Source organism: Capricornis sumatraensis, chromosome 8, assembly GCF_032405125.1.
Source record: "Capricornis sumatraensis isolate serow.1 chromosome 8, serow.2, whole genome shotgun sequence".
NCBI classification, from domain to species: Eukaryota; Metazoa; Chordata; class Mammalia; order Artiodactyla; family Bovidae; genus Capricornis; species Capricornis sumatraensis.
In genome coordinates this window covers 41,363,763-41,380,746 of record NC_091076.1, presented here as the reverse complement: position 1 = coordinate 41,380,746, position 16,984 = coordinate 41,363,763, and the positions used below count along the sequence as shown (strand labels likewise).

Sequence of the window (16,984 nt, the reverse complement as noted above, 5' to 3'; positions counted from 1 at the left end):
TCTCCCAGCCTCACTGGAAAGCCTTTTCCTGCCTGTGGACTTATTTGCATTGACTTGGATCCTGGGGTAAAGGAACGGGACTGAGCTATTGTGATATAAAGATTCTTGGCCACAGCGGCCTCTGGAAGAGGAGAGCGGGCCCCCAGGGACCAGGGTGTCCCATGGGCTACATGTGACTGGCCACCCTGGAAAGGGCAGTACTCTCTGGCAGGCACCATCCACGCTTCTGTTTGTTCACCTGCAAGGGCTGAGCGGGGCAAGCCCAGAGCCCCGGGCAAACAGCCACAGGTGGGTTTGCTCTTCTCACTCAGATGTCTCAAGCAGATTTGTTCAGAGCAGGGCGCAGGAGAGGCAGTCAGTTCCAGCTCCTTTTTTCAGCAGTCATGCACCACGTAGGGAGTAAGCACCACGAGGGGAGTGAGACACCTTCCCTGCCCTCAAGGGACCCTGCCCCGGGCCTGCCTGGATCGAGGCTGTCCCCTACCCTGGCTTAGTCTTGCCCTTCTTCGCCTCCCTGACTTTGACTCACAGCAGTTTCACAAGCCCACAAACACAGACTGGATTTTGTGGCCTTATTGTCCTTCACCCCAGGCTCTCATCATTCAGTGTAGAATTTAGCCAGTTTCATGAGAGAGGGCATGGCAGCCCACTCCAGCATTCTTGCCTGGAGAATCCTCATGGACAGAGGAGCCTGGCGGGCTATGGTCCATAGGGCTGCAAAGCGACTGAAGTGACTTAAGACACAGGTGAGAGGGGCAGTTCATTAGATGCTTAGAAGTCCAAGACATAGCTGTGTGACAGACTGTGTGGAACAGGTACTATGGCAGTACACCCAAACAGAGAGATCAGGATGGACCAGAGTAATCGGAGGGTCTTCACGGAGGACGTCCTGTCATCCCAGGATGGTTGGAACATACAGTCTGGGCAGATCAGAGCCGATGTCCCTCGTCAGCCCATGGGCTGGTGGCTGGGAAGGTGCCTGGGCTTGAAGAGCAGGAGGTTGGGGAGTGAGCCATGTGCTCTGGAGGAAGCACTCAGGTCTGGCCTCTGACCTCTGAGAGGCCAAGAGGTCGGCAGGTCAGCCTCCATCCTCTGCCCAGCCCCGGGCTCTCTGGCGCCATTTGCCTGTTTGCCCAGGAACTCAGACACACGGGGAAATTGAGGAGGAAGTCCACACTGTTCCTGGAGGTTTTTGTTTTTTTCTGCCTGGCTTGGGACTGCCTTCAGATCAGCGACCGCGGAAGGGACACGTTATTCTGGCACTTCGGCTCAGAAGTTGCTGCTTCCGGTGACTGTGCTGTTCCACGGTGGGAGTTTCCCCCCATCAGGCTAGCGGGGGGGGGTGGGGGGGGAAGGAGTGGAGGGAGTGGGGGGAGGGCGGGGGGGGCCGCAGGAGCCCGCCAGTCTGGCTGCCAGAGCCGGGCACGCCAGGGGACCGTCCAGGGTGGGACCAGGGAGGGAAGGGCCTGCACACCCTTCCCACCCCCAGCCATGGCGCCTGGAGCCCCTTCCACAGCCTCAGCGCCCAGCGGAGCTCCGAGGAGCCTGGAATCGCTTGCAGGGACAGCCTCCTCCTGTCCCGCGTTAGAGCTCTCTGCCTTGTACGGCCCTGCAATCGCTGGTCTTCTGACCTCCCCCTGTCGGCTCTGTTTTTTCCCTTAAGGCCACAAAAGATAAGTCTACCTTCATTCCCCATCCACAGAATGGCCCTTCGTGTCTTTGAAGGTAATCATTCATGCCTCATTCCACTGGGATTTCGTCTTCCGACGCCATAGTCCCCCTTTCTCCAATCTGTGGTTTCCAGTTTCTTCACCTGCAGACCCGTTTCGCTGTCTTCCTGCTGAATCCCTTCCAACCACACCCTGCAGGGTGCGTCAGCCCCTCTTCGGGTCTGTGGTGGAGCTTCGGGCTGAGAGCTTCGTCTCTGTCCCTTGGCGAGGCTGTGAGGTCCCGGAAGGAGAAACCGTGCCCTCTTCCCTCTTCAGCTGGACTCACTCCTGCCTCCTCCCGTTTCCCCAGGCCCTCGACCCCCGTCATTGCCCCTCGCGTCTCCCCTCCTTGCTGGCCCCTCCGTCCCATACGCAGACCTCCCATCAAAGCCGAGGCCGTCCCTGCGTCCCACACCCGCCACGGGCCGTCTCCCTGCCCTTGTTTGTAGCCAAGCCTCGTCCTGAAGGTGCAGAATGTCTCCCCCGCCACCTCCCTGCTGAACGTGCTCTGGCAGAGTGCACGGGGTCATCCGAGCTTCACCCCCACCCCCACTTCCCGGCGCTGTTTCGGTAGAGGCTCCCCGGCAGCTGCTCTGCAGGCCCCTTCCACCTTGCCAGCCCCCGCTCACCCTGCTGCTCCCCGGCTGCAGCTGTGCCCGGGGCTCCGTCCTCGGCCTAGCTCCCCGTTCCGCACACACGCTTTGCCCGAGACCCCTGCCCAGCCCCATGACCGGAGCCGCACAGCTGTCCATCCAACACCCGCTCGAATGTCCTAACACAGCAGCCACTGTCTCCTGCCTGCAGCCCCTCAGTGGGCCTCACTGCCCCCAGACGGTCCAGGCTCTTTCCACAGGCGTGTAAAGGGCGGCCCCTAGAGTCCAGCCAGCCCCGCCGCCCCCCAAGCCTCCCCGTCCTCACCCCTCCCGAGCTCCAGCTCTGGGTAGCTCCTTTAGCTCCAGGAAGCCCCCTCACCCCCCCCACCCCCACCCCCACCCCCACCCCCACCCCTGCACAAGCGAGTACTGTTCCTCTGCCTGAGGCGCCCTTCGCCCTCCCCCCGCCCCACCCCACCTGCCCCGTCTGCCAGGAACCTCTGCCCTGCCCTGGGGCGCACCTCCAGATCTGCTGTTGGAAGCCCTCCCTGCCTCCCCAGCACAGCTGTCTGCTCCCGTGGAGGCTTCCCACGTTCCCAGCACATACCTTCATTATTGCCCTTGTCGAAGGATGTCACCACTGCTTTTTTTCACTTTCTTGTGTCCCCATCAAACTTGAAATTCTTGAACTTGCCTTGGTCATCTAGCAGGGAAGACAGTCCCTGGTTCACAGCGGGCCCCTTAGACATGTCTGCTGAACTCAATGTTTCTGTCATACCCGGGAGAGTTGCTGGCACAAGGAGGACCCTCTGCCCAACACATTCCTTTACTAATTAAAATAGAAATCTCTGTAAATAATTGTGATGCAGTGTGATGCATGCCAACAGATGTGCCCAGTATAGCAAGGCACCCCAGACACAGAAGAGTTACTGCCGCCCCGGATAAGGAAATTGCTGGATCAGGGAAGGCTTCCTCGAAAACATGACCTTTCATAAGGGCCTCAACGTTTAAGTAGGAGTTGGCCAGGATAAAAGTAGGTCTCCTAGGCCTCTGAGCAAAGATATGAAACAGTGCAAGGGCCCACAGTGGTTGGGAAGCAGCAAAATATGCCCACAGTGCTGGAAGACATGAGCAGGGGTGATCATTAAGGTTGGGACCGAGTGAATGCCATCTCAGGAGTCTGAACACAAAGGCAGTAGAGTCCTGTAAGGATTTTCAGAACAGAAATGGTGTGCAAGGATTTGTGTTTAGAAAGATAGAGTAGATGGATTGGCAGGAGGGGAATAAGGCTGGAGGTGAGATCCATTATTATAGGACCCTGACCAGAAGTAACAACTGCAAGGAATCCCAGGGAGAGATGGCCTTGCCTTGAATCCACTCACCTCCACACACACCCCTCAACCCCAGTACAGAGTTCTTTCTGCAGAGAACTATGTCTGTCAAGCTGCACCAGAAGGGTAAGGTCTCCAGTGAAATATGTTTAGAAAATGCTGAGTTAAACAGGTTTCTTAATGCAGCACTTTTCAGAGCCTTTAATATAATACACTGTACATGTTACATGAACATTCAGAGTTTCCCAGACAGACTGAGCCATGTAACCTCTTTCTGAGAGCAACTCAAGGGACTAGAATTTAATAGATGGGTAAAATAGAAACCAGGATCTAGTGTTTTCGTGATTCTGTCCGCTCTCATTCCTGGAAGGACAAAATAAACAGAAGAAATAGCTTTCCCCCGTGAGTAACTGATGTCATCCGAGGGCACGCCACTGGGGAGTCTTGTGTGTGTGCTTTGTTAGGGGCATGGAATGGGCTCCCATGGAAATGTGAGGGGTAGGTTTTAGTCATTCTGTTTGGGGACAGGCTGAGCAAATCCACCTGCTCTTCCCAGGTCCCCTGTGTTTGTTCAGGCCCAAAAGAGGTCAGACCCAGGTGTTTGAAAGAATGGCAGGTCCTGACCTACGGGGCAAAGAAACCGGGTCTGCAGCCCCTGGAATGTTTGGCTTTCACCACATTTCTCCAGCTGACTTTGGTTGGCTGGCTGCAGGGGAGGAGCAGCCACCTGAGAATCTCCTGACCCCGCAGCCCAGGTAGCAGGTCCCCAGCTCAGTGGGCCCTGTCATGGTCCCCTCTCACTGTTGCATTCAGCTCCCTAGGGCTCCCAGGCACAAGCTGCCATTTTTAGCCTTCCTCTTGCCTGAGGGCTGGAGGGGAAAATGCTTGTTAACATCCACCCATCAGCCTTGTGTCTTTAAATGAGCCCCGGCCTTAGCGTGCCTTCCCTGGCAGCGCCAAGGCCCTTTCCCAGCGAAGTCCCCAGGGTGGAGTTGTCTGGGCGGCTCTGTGTGTGGCTTGGGGATGTGCCTGTTTCTCCATCGCAGGAATTCTCCACTGAGAAGCATCAGATGTTAATCAGTCCCTGCCAGGGCTTCAGGGTGAAGAGTTCACAAGTGCAGAAGGGGACAGACACACCACCACCTCCCCAGTGAGGGCCAGCTTCTGGCAAGGTGGAAGGCCAGTGACACGCCGCTAGCACCGAAATCAGGAAACTGCCCGGGGCCTTGAGCAGGGGGTCTGAGCGGGGGGCCCTTGGAGGGGCTGCTGCAACCCCAGCCCTACGACCTGGATGGTGGCTGCCTCAGGCCTGCTCACTCGGATGGTCTGCTCTGAGTCAGCTCAAAAAAGGCTCAGGAACACTGGTGTTCCTGTCACATGTGACCCTCAGCAGGAATGGTCAGACCACCCCACAATGGACTTAACCATCTATCTGAGAGAAGCTTCTAGTGTATCTATTCCAACCCTATGTTAAGTAGCTCCTACTTCTTCCCCTGAGGCTCTCAGAGCAGAAACTGAGACCCAGAGAGAAAGGAATTCACCCAAAACTCGGAGTTTATGTCAGAAGGAGAACATGATTTCCCTGTTTCCCAGTTCAGTGTCCAAAGAAATCTAACATCTACTTTATCTTTTACAAAAATCATATTGCTGTGAAATCTAAACTAAGTTCTGGAGTCAGACAGAACCGGGTTCAGATTGCAGCTCCACCACTTTTCAATTGCAGGAGAATAAATAGCCCCGGGGCAAGTAACTGACCATCCTGTAGCTCAGAGTTGCTTCTCTGAAAGGACACTTACCACATATGGTCATGGGAAGATTAGTTGAGATAATGCTTCTAAAGAGGGCTTCCCTGGTGGCTCAGAGGTTAAAGCGTCTGCCTCCAATGCGAGAGACCCGGGTTCGATCCCTGGGTCGGGAAGATCCCCTGGAGAAGGAAATGGTAACCCACCCCAGTATTCTTGCCTGGAGAATCCCATGGATGGAGAAGCCTGGAGAAGTCCACGGGGTCGCAAGAGTCGGACACGACTGAGCGACTTCACCTTCCACCTTCCCTTCTAAAGAACTCAACCAGATGCCCAGCTCCATCTGTAACCATTAGTTGTTTTTGTTACTGCTGCTGTTGGTAGAAATATTTTAATGAATATTATCATTAACATTGAAATTGGTCTGATGGTCCATTCATTACCTGTATTTGGATCTACATGGAGGAATTGAGGGAAGTGCTTTTGCCACTTAAGCTTTTTAAATCTTCACTTTGAAACTGTATTTTTGTTCTTAATTGGCTTTTAATCAGTTTCAGGAGTTGGCAGGGGACTTCCCTGATGTTTCCGTGGTTAAGAATCCGCCTTGCAATGTGGGGGACGTAGGTTCGATCCTTGGTGAGGCAACTAAGATTCCCCCATACCACGCAGTGACTAACCCTATGTGCCGCAACTACTGAAGGACTGGGGGGAAATGGTGACAGGTCCACAGGTCTCACTGGAGATGAAGAACAGGCATAGGGGCAGTGAGCAAGGTGGGAGGAAAGGCCTTGGTCAGAGGCTGATCCAGGAAGTGTGGAAGTCACTCCTGGTGACGAAAGGTCCAGGGAGCAGCCATGGGGATGGTATCCTCGGTGGACAGGGTCCCCGGAGGCCCTTAAATCCAAGGAGGTCCAGGAACTCTGAAACTAGTTTACTGGCTGGGCAATTCACATAGCCTTTTGCCCAATTCCAAGTTAGATTAAAGTGACCTGAATAAATGAGATTTCACCCTATATCTCATCAGATTACTGCCTGGGAAGATTCTTTTATGTGACACTGAATCTGACATGAAAGAGGAATAATGTACTGAACCCAGGCATTTATTTCTAATCCTTGCCTTATTTTTTTAACCTAAGAGGGGCGTTGCTTAAAGGTCAGATTGTGTTTGTGTGTGTGAAAGAGAGATGGGTGGGAAAGGGAACGTGCCTCACAGTGTTTCGCCGTTTGACCTTTTCGGCATTTTAGCTCCAGGCTAGTGGGGGAGCAACACTGGGAGTCTTGTGAGGACGCTATATATCAAAATGTCACCAGCCACCAAAGACATTCTGTTCCCCAGTCCCCATCCAAATACTTGAAATTCACACCCTGAGCAAAAATTCACAGTAAATTTTGGTTTGGCGAGTATAGCATTATAATTATGCAGCAAAGGGCTTTTTTTGAAAAAAACCATTTATACTCATTGTACAACGAGAAGAGGGATGGTGAGTCAGGAGACGTGGCTAGCTCCCCACCCCTGCCCCCACCAGCACTTGCTCTGTGACAGGAAATAAGAATTGTGGTCAGGGTGACACACGTTTAGCACCTTACAATGTAAAAATCGCCTACAGGGACCTCAGTTCCCGCTTGGGAAACCGAGATCCTGCCAGTCGCATAGTGTGGCCAAAGATCAAAAAAAATTAATAAAAAGACAAAAATCGCCCCCAGGACTCCCCTGGTGGCTCAGTGGTTAAGAATCTGCCTCCCAGTGCAGGAGACACGGGTGCAATCCCTGGTCCGGGAAGATCCCACATGCCATGCGGAAGCCGAGCCTGAGTGCCACAGCCACCAGGCCCAGGCTGCAGAACCCGCGCTCTGCAACAGGAGAGGCCCGCACAGTGTGAAGCCCGAACACCGACAAGAGAAAGCCCCCGCCCACCGCAACTAGACCCAACACAGCCAAAAGTGAGCGAATAAAAAATCACCCCCAGCTTTGAACCCTCACAACAGCCCACCAGAGTTGGCCAGATGGGTATTATGGTGCCTGTCGACAGGAAACTGAGGCATAACACAGAAGTGACAGGCATAAGACCACTCGGTCGCAGTGGCCGCGCCAGGTCAGGCCCGCCAGCCTCCTGACCCTCCTGACGGACTGTGGCAAGTGACCACCTCTCCATTTCAGTTCAGTAACATGAACCTGTCTCCAGACCCCCATCAACAGCCCTGACTCACTAAGCTTCTGGAAGGACCGCGGTAGGAGCACGCATTTCTGCTGTGCTTATTTTTGCTTTCTCCCTTTTCTGGTTGTGCACCTCCTTTTAGAAGAAGCCTCTAGAAACAGTTTCTGAAAATTACTGGTGCTTGTAGTGCGGATGTAATTAAGGAGTATGTAGATTAATCATTTTAACAAAAGAAGTAGGTATTTAAGATTTAATACTAGCCACAGGATAAGGGTCTGTTGTGTAAAGCACAGCTTATCTTTGGATTCAATGTTTGTCTTTGGTTTTACAAAGTAGCTTGTATTTCCAGTATTTTCTGCGTAAGATGGTAAAATGTGGGCTTCCCAGGTGGTGGTAGTGCTGGAGAAGTCGCCCACAAATTTAGCAAGAGACACGAGTTCGATCCCTGGGTTGGGAAGATCCCCTGGAGGAGGGCATGGCAACCCACTCCGGTATTCTTGCCTGGAGAATCCCATGGACAGAGGAGCCTGATGGGCTACAGTCCATGGGGTCACAAAGAGTTGGACTCGACTGAAGCGACTGAGCATGCATGATAAAATATAGAGCAATCGCAATGTGTTAATAACTGCTAAGTCACTTCAGTTGTGTCCGACTCTGTGCGACCCCATAAACGGCAGCCCACCAGGCTCCCCCGTCCTTGGGATTCTCCAGGCAAGAAAACTGGAGTGGGTTGCCATTTCCTAATAAAGTGGGTAAATATTCTGGAAAAAAAAAAAAAGGAAGGATAAGCCATGCACAGAATTCTGAGGTTGGAAACAGTGTGTTCTGGGCCACTTTGGTGTTCCACCCCCTGCACAGCCCCCAGCCTCATCAGACACACGCCTCCACAGCACAGGACGCCCACCACGTGTGCCCAGTTGCAAGGGCAGACATCTTTCTTTCCACAGCTGGTCCCAAGCTGATCCCAGGCCTCCAGTTCACACGACTGGGACTAGCAGGCATTTCTCCTGCCCTCGTGCCCAGACACCCCAATACAGATCAGTCAGGGCATTTTTTTCTCAATGAACATGACTGCAGATGCTGTCAGTCACAAATTGACCCATGAGATGACATCTCTTTTGGCTCATGGATTAAGTCATTTTTAATAATTCACATCACACTTGCTTCCAGAAAGACTCCAAGAAGAAACAATACAACGCAAAAAAGCAGGATCCAAGAGCCAGAATGGAGTCAGGAGAAGGCACGTGCAGGGAGCCTCGGCTGACGGAACCGGCCATAAAGGGCAGAAGTCAGCTCTCGGCTTCCTGACACACAGCGCTAACAGGAAGCACGGGTCACCAGGCCAGTCATTTTTTAGGAAACACAACCTTCTTTCTGACCTTGAAACCTACGAGGCAGTTCTAGTGTAGATTTTAAATAAGGCAGCATGCTTAGTCGTTCAAACGTGTCTGACTCTTTGCAGTCCCGTGGACTGTAGCCTGCCAGGCTGGCTCCTCTGTCCATGGGATTCTCTAGGCAAGAATCCTGGAGTAGGTTGCCATTTCCTCCTCCAGGGGATCTTCCCGACCCAGGGATCAAACCCGTGTCTCCTGCATTGGCAGGCGGATTCTTTACCACTGAGCCACCAGGGAAGCCTACCAGCCCACATTAGAGACAGTGATATGGGCTTGGCTGGCCTCTAGCTGGTCCCATACATACCCTCTGCCTTCCCCATCCTCCTCCCGTGGGGCGGGCAGAGCCAGAAGTCCAGGAGCCCGCCACGTGGCACACACCGCGAGAGTAAGCCGTGCCCTCAGCCCCTGGCCTGCACCTCCCGCTCCCCAGGGCAGGCTGCCATCTGCCAGGGACCAGCTCGAGGAGGCAATCACGTGCCCCTTCCTCTCCCTCCCCACAGGTTTGGAATAAACTGCCTCATCCAGTTTGAGGACTTTGCCAATGCCAACGCCTTCCGCCTTCTCAACAAATACCGCGGCAAGTACTGCATGTTCAACGATGACATCCAAGGTAGGTTTCCAGCCAGCCTGACAAAGCCGCTCGGGTTGAGGCCTCACAAGGCTCACCTGGCTGCCAGGCTGGGGCGGGGCCCCCTGAGAGCCAGTTTACCGCCAGCAGCTGTTGAAAACAGAGCAGTATACCTAGATTTTACTCCCACTTGGCTAATTCTTAGCTCTATGACCTTCGGCACATCCTCTAGCTTTGCTAAGCCTCAGCTTCCTCATCTGTAAAATGTACAACATTACTGTTTCAGAGGAAAACAAGAATTAGGTGATTAGGGACACGAAAGATATTTTCAACAATGCTATGATTAGCATCAGCCACCATAAAAATGGCCTTCCCCAGCCACAACTCACTCTTGGAGTTTCTGAACACAAGGTGTATCACTGTCAGGGAAGCAGGATAAGGCCTTCCCTTAACTTGGCTGGGGGCTTCCCCTGTGCTCAGTGGTAAAGAATCCGCCTGCCAAGCAGGAGAGGCAAGTTCAACCCCTGGATCAGGAAGATCTCCTGGAGGGGGAAATAGCAACCCACTCCAGTATTCTTATCTGGGAAGTCCCATGGACAGAGGAGCCTGGTGGACTGCAGTCCATGGGGTTGCAAAGAGTCAGGCACAGCTTAGTGACTAAACACCAGCAATTTAACTTGGCTGGAATAAGTGCCTCTCACAGTGATAACCAGAGCCCTGGAACACTCCAAGAGCATCTTCTCATTCAGAGTCAGCTTGGTGCCCTGTTCAGTGAGCTAGAAGTATCTGAAGGCACTTGCTTCCTGCTGTGGCAAGGCCAGCATGTGACTGGAGTGGGAGGGGTGGTCCCTCAGGCCTTATCTCACCTCATCCAGGATTTCTCAGTAAGGAGAATGGCCAGCTGTTCCTAGTATTTTATGAAGCCTGATGGAAACCTTGATGACTTGTAGGTTATTATTTAACAAATGAAGTTTGGCAAGCAAGATGTTTTCAAACTGAGGAACTTTTCAGATGTCAGGTAATATGAACAAGTTGGTAGAGGACAGGTATTGGTCCCTGGGACTTAAAGATGGGCCAGCATCTTGCAGATGAGGTCCAAAGAGGTCTCAACTTTTCTCCAAGTGAGACAGGGAAACCTCAGTTCAGTTCAGTTCAGTCGCTCAGCCGTGTCCGACTCTTTGTGACCCCATGAATTGCAGCACGCCAGGCCTCCCTGTCCATCGCCAGCTCCCAGAGTTCACTCAAACTCACATCTATCGAGTCAGTGATGCCATCCAGCCATCTCATCCTCTGTCGTCCCCTTCTCCTCCTTCCCCCAATCCCTCCCAGCATCAGAGTCTTTTCCAATGAGTCAACTCTTTGCATGAGGTGGCCAAAGTACTAGAGTTAGAGAGAAACCGAGGTGGATTCAAGACTAGTCAGAAATAGCTAAGGATTAGAGCCAAATCTTAATTATACATCAAGCATGGTTCTAAGCACTTTACACGTTAATCCTACCACGTATTACCAACCCTGTCCTGTAAATGAAATAACAGAAGCACAGACAGAGTAACTAATGTTCACAGCCAGTAAGTGTAGAGCTGAAATTTGAAACCAGGCATTTGGACTCTGAATTCCAAGTTTATAATCCCCCACCCAGATTTTGTACTCATATCACAAAACCAAATGCCTCTTCCTTCCCTGTGGTCCACACTGAAGGCTAAAGAAATATGATATATGATCTTTTTTTTTTTGCATTGGTCAAGAATGACATGCAAATGTGTGAGGCATTTCATATTTTGAGGGGGCTTCTCTGGTGGTTCAGATAGTAAAGAATCTGCCTACAATGTAGGAGACCCAGGTTCAATCCCTGGGTTGGGAACATCCCCTGGAGAAGGGAATGAATGACAACCCACTCCAGGATTCTTACCTGGAGAATCCCATGGACAGAGAAGCCTGGCAGGCTACAGTCCATGAGGTCGCAAAGAATCAGACATGACTGAGCAACTAACACTTTCACTTTTTCACTTTCATACATTTTTAAGAGGCGGATTAGGGTAGTTCAGATGAAACTATGGTGGTCACGGGTACTTCACTGGCGGTCCAGGGGTTAAGAATCCGGTCCAGGAGCATCCCATGTGCCCAACTAAGCCTGTGCGCCACAACTATTGAGCCTGTGCTCTGGAATCCGCAAGCCGAAACTATGGAGCCCACATGGGGCGACTGCCTGTACCCTAGAGCCCTGCTGCCCAATAGAAGCCCGCGCACTGCCGCTCAAGGGTGGCCCCCGCTCCCCGCAACCAGAAAAGGCCCGCGCACTGCCGCTCAAGAGTGGCCCCCGCTCCCCGCAACCAGAAAAAGCCCGCGCACCGCAGCTCAAGGGTGGCCCCCACCCCCGCTCCCCGCAACACGAAAAAGCCCGCGCACTGCAGCTCAAGGGTGGCCTCCCCCGCTCCCCGCAACCAGAAAAAGCCCGTGCACTGCCGCTCAAGAGTGGTCCCCGCTCCCCGCAACCAGAAAAAGCCCGCGCACCGCAGCTCAGGGATAGACCCCGCTCCCCGCAACCAGAAAAGGCCCGCGCACTGCCGCTCAAGAGAGGCCCCTGCTCCCCGCAACCAGAAAAAGCCCGCGCACTGCCGCTCAAGAGTGGCCCCCGCTCCCCGCAACCAGAAAAAGCCCGCGCACCGCAGCTCAAGGGTGGCCCCCACCCCCGCTCCCCGCAACACGAAAAAGCCCGCGCACTGCAGCTCAAGGGTGGCCTCCCCCGCTCCCCGCAACCAGAAAAAGCCCGCGCACTGCCGCTCAAGAGTGGCCCCCGCTCCCCGCAACCAGAAAAAGCCCGCGCACCGCAGCTCAAGGGTGGCCCCCACCCCCGCTCCCCGCAACACGAAAAAGCCCGCGCACTGCAGCTCAAGGGTGGCCTCCCCCGCTCCCCGCAACCAGAAAAAGCCCGCGCACTGCCGCTCAAGAGTGGCCCCCGCTCCCCGCAACCAGAAAAAGCCCGCGCACCGCAGCTCAAGGGTGGCCCCCACCCCCGCTCCCCGCAACACGAAAAAGCCCGCGCACTGCAGCTCAAGGGTGGCCTCCCCCGCTCCCCGCAACCAGGAAAAGCCCGCGCACTGCCGCTCAAGAGAGGCCCCCACTCCCCGCAACCAGAAAAAGCCCGTGCGCCGCAGCTCAGGGATAGACCCCGCTCCCCGCAACCAGAAAAGGCCCGCGCACTGCCGCTCAAGAGAGGCCCCTGCTCCCCGCAACCAGAAAAAGCTCGCGCACTGCGCAGCTCAAGAGTGGCCCCCGCTCCCCGCAACCAGAAAAAGGCCCGCGCACTGCCGCTCAAGGATAGACCCCGCTCCCTGCAACCAGAAAAAGCCTGTGCATTGCAACAAAGACCCAACGAGCAAAAAAACCCAAAATGTGTGTACACACACACGATGCCGGAAGAGCAGGTGTCCAGAGAGGAGCCCGGAAAGGAGACGCTGGGGCATGGTGACCCCACCCCTAGCCTGTCACCACTCCATCCCCAGGTCGGGGACAGGCATTGGTGGTGCCAGCCCAGCCTCCCCTGGACAAGCGGGGCGCTATGCAGACACGGCGCAGTCTGGGAACAGCGGTCCCCTTGCTGCTGGCCCAGCGGGTAGGATGTGCCTGCAGCCCTGGAGGAAACACCTGCCTGCCAGCCCCTGACTGGCTCCCAGGTCACACCCTCGCCCAAGAGTCGGCAGCAGGACAGCCATCATCCTCCTGAGCCCCCGGCTGCCCAGGCCAGAGGGCGGAAGTGGAACACAAGCCGTCATGGGCAAGTGCAGCTGGGGAAGCAGGCTCCAGGTGTGCAGACACACACAGAGCTTTAGGTTCCAAGAGGATTTTCCATCCACACGGCCTCACAGCTCCCTTGGCTCACCCGCCTTCCGTCTGCAGGGCGAACGGACATCGTTGTCCACGTCACTGGTGAGCGTGTTGCTCCAGGTCCCACAGCCTGACATAAAGCCAGGGCTGTGCTGTGTGCGCAGTTGCTCAGTTATGTCCGACTCTTTGCGACCCCTTGGACTGTAGCCCTCCAGGCTCCTCTTTCCATGGAATCCTCCAGGCCAGAATACTGGAGTGGGTAGCCACTTCCTTCTCCAGGGGATCTTCCTGACCCTGGGATCCAACCCTGTTACATTACAGGAAGATCCTTTACCACCTGAGCCAATATAGTCCCTCTTTTTTGGATTTCCTTCCCTAGGTCAGCATAGAGCATTGACTAGAGTTCCCTGCACTATTCAGTAGGTGCATGCATGCATGCTAAGTCGCTTCAGTTGTATTTGACTCTTTGTGACGCCATGGACTGCAGCCCACCAGGCTCCTCTGTCCATGGGATTCTCCAGGCAAATATACTGGAGTAGGTTGCTGTGTCCTCCTCCAGGGGATCTTCCCGACCCAGGTATGAAACCCACGTCTCTTATATCTCCTGCATTGGCAGGTGGGTTCTTTAACACTAGTGCCACTTGGGAAGCCCATCCGGTAGGTAGAACCTAATTATTTCTCACCCAGAATTCTGCACTGTCTCTCCGAGCAGTCAGGCTGCCTGTGCCCCTGTGGGTGAGGTGGAAAGCCTCTTTGCCGAGGATTACGTTCCAAACCCCACATCAGTGTGGTTGTCACTGCTCTCTTCACCTCCTCCATCCACTCTTTTTGAGGCTCACAGTCCCCACACCCCAGCAGGGGGCCTGGGGAAAGGGACGGGCTCACTCAGTCACCAGCTGGTGAGTGATGGGCCAGGACCGGAAGCCTGTGCTGTGCACTCTCACTGCTGAATGGGCAGTTAGAGACTAGTGAGGAGTCCGGGGCTAATGGGACAACGTGGAAGAATTGACCCCCTTTCCTTGCAAATAAAAAGTAAAAAGAAACCGTAACTACATCAGTTCAGTTCAGTCGCTCAGTCATGTTGGACTCTTTGCGACCCCATGGACTGCAGCACGCCAGGCCTCCCTGTCCATCACCAACTCCCGGAGTTTACCCAAACCCATGTCCATTGAGTCGGTGATGCCATCCAACCATCTCATCCTCTGTCGTCCCCTTCTCCTCCCACCTTCAATCTTTCCCAGCATCAGGGTCTTTTCCAATGAGTCAGTTCTTCCCATCAGGTGGCCAAAGTATTGGAGTTTCAGCTTCAGCATCAGTCCTTCCAATGAACACCCAGGACTGATCTCCTTTAGGATAAATTGGTTGCATCTCCTTGCAGTCCAAGGGACTCTCAAGAGTCTTCTCCAACACCACAGTTCAAAAGCATCTATTCAAAAATAGAAAGGGTGCCTGCGTGCACAGAATTGGAGAAGGTTGGGAGAAAGTGGGGAGGGAAGGTGGGAGGAATCCCAGTGGTAAACCAGCACTACAGCCGTGTCCCATGTGGTCGCTGGGGACAGGCCTCTAGCAGCATGCGTGGTCAGAATCTCCTAGAATCCCATAAAGGCGGGGGCTGGAACCAGGCTGCCCATGTGAAATTGAGAAGTGGAATGTTTTCTGCCACATCAGTAAACAAGGATGTCACAGTCATCAGCGAATGCAGCGGCAGTCCTCCAGGGTCAACTGGTGAGCCCTAAGGGCACTCAGGGGGAGAAGGAAACAGCAACTCACTCCAGTGTTCTTGCCTGGAGAATCCCAGGGACGGAGGAACCTGGTGGGCTGCCGTCTATGGGGTCACACAGAGTTGGACACGACTGAAGCGACTTAGCAGCAGCAGCAGCCAAGGGCGCTCAGGAAGGAGAGGCTACTCTCGCAGCCATCAGACTGCAGCCACTCCCTACAGTGAGCTCAAGGGAGCTCAGGATATGGAAAAGCACAGGGTCCTGGCCCCACAGCTGAGATACGTGTGACAGGAATGGCTTCAAGGAGCCCAGACTCTTACATCTTTCCATACACAGGAAAGTGCTAAATTCCTTAACCTGAGATACCTGGTTTTCTTTCTTTTTTTTAAATTAATTAATTTATTTATTTTACTTTACAATGTTGTATTAGTTTTGCCATACGTTGACTTGAATCCGCCATGGGTGTACACGTGTTCCCCATCCTGAACTCCCCTCCCACCTCTCTCTGCATCCCATCCCTCAGGGTCATCCCAGTGCACCAGCCCCAAGCATCCTGTCTCATGCATCGAACCTGGACTGGTGATCTGTTTCACATATGATAATATACATGTTTCAATGCCATTCTCCCAAATCATCCCACACTCACCCTCTCCCACAGAGTCTCAAAGACTGTTCTATACATCTATGTCTCTTTTGCTGTCTCGCACACAGGGTTATCATTACCATCTTTCTAAATTCCATATATATGCGTTAGTACACTGTATTGGTGTTTTTCTTTCTGGCTTACTTCACTCTGTATAATAGGCTCCAGTTTCATCCACCTCATTAGAACTGATTCAAATGTATTCTTTTTAATGGCTGGGAAATACTCCATTGTGTATATGTACCACAGCTTTCTTATCCATTCGTCTGCTGATGGACATCTAGGTTGCTTCCATTCCTGGCTATTATAAATAGTGCTGCGATGAACATTGGGGTACATGTGTCTTTTTCAATTCTGGTTTCCTCGGTGTGTATGCCCAGCAGTGGGATTGCTGGGTCATATGGCAGTTCTATTTCCAGTTTTTTAAGGAATCTCCACACTGTTCTCCATACTGGCTGTACTAGTTTGCATTTGTAAGACCAGAAACTATTAAACTCCTAGAGGAAAACATAGGCAAAACACTCTGACATAAACCACAACAGGATCCTCTATGACCCACCTCCCAGAATATTGGAAATAAAAGCAAAAATAAATAAATGAGACCTAATTAAAATTAAAAGCTTCTGCACAACAAAGGAAACTATAAGCAAGGTGAAAAGACAGCCTTCAGAATGGTAGAAAATAATAGCAAGCAAAGCAACGGACAAAGAATTAATCTCAAAAATATACAAGCAACTCCTGAAGCTCAATTCCAGAAAAATAAAAGACCCAGTCAAAAAGTGAGGCAAAGAACTAAACAGACATTTCTCCAAAGAAGACATACAGATGGCTAACAAATGCATGAAAAGATGCTCAACATCACTCATTATCAGACAAATGCAAATCAAAACCACAATGAGGTACCATTTCACACCAGTCAGAATGGCTGCCATCCAAAAGTCTACAAGCAATAAATGCTGGAGAGGCTGTGGAGAAAAGGGAACCCTGGTTTTCTTGAATTCACAAAAATACTTTTGACGTTCAGATTACCTGCCCTTTGTTGCAAATTTCTAGGTAACCTGGCTCCTCTCCCCCTCTAACCCCTCACTCCTCAGAGAACTCCTCAGAGCAGTTCTCTCAGGGCTAGTTGAGTGAGATGCTGTCTTCCCAGGCTTGAAGTCCTAAAAATTCCCATCAGATAAAACCTAACTCCCAACTTTTAAGTCGTGAATATTTTTTAAGTCAACAAAAGGAACAGCAGCCCAGCCTCACGTCCTCCGTGGAATAAGAAAAGATATGAGTCAAGGCCGTAGGGTCCACCCT

General features: G+C 52.9%; 1 protein-coding gene across 1 annotated transcript in view; it reads left to right on the top strand.

The window, feature by feature from the left end:
• Nucleotides 1–16,984, top strand: part of ME3 (malic enzyme 3) — a 227,137-nt gene that overhangs the window by 190,637 nt on the left and 19,516 nt on the right. The window contains exon 7 of the mRNA XM_068977703.1: nucleotides 9,426–9,535. Within this exon, the coding sequence (XP_068833804.1) occupies nucleotides 9,426–9,535 (110 nt within the window). The remainder of the gene's footprint in view (nucleotides 1–9,425; nucleotides 9,536–16,984) is intronic.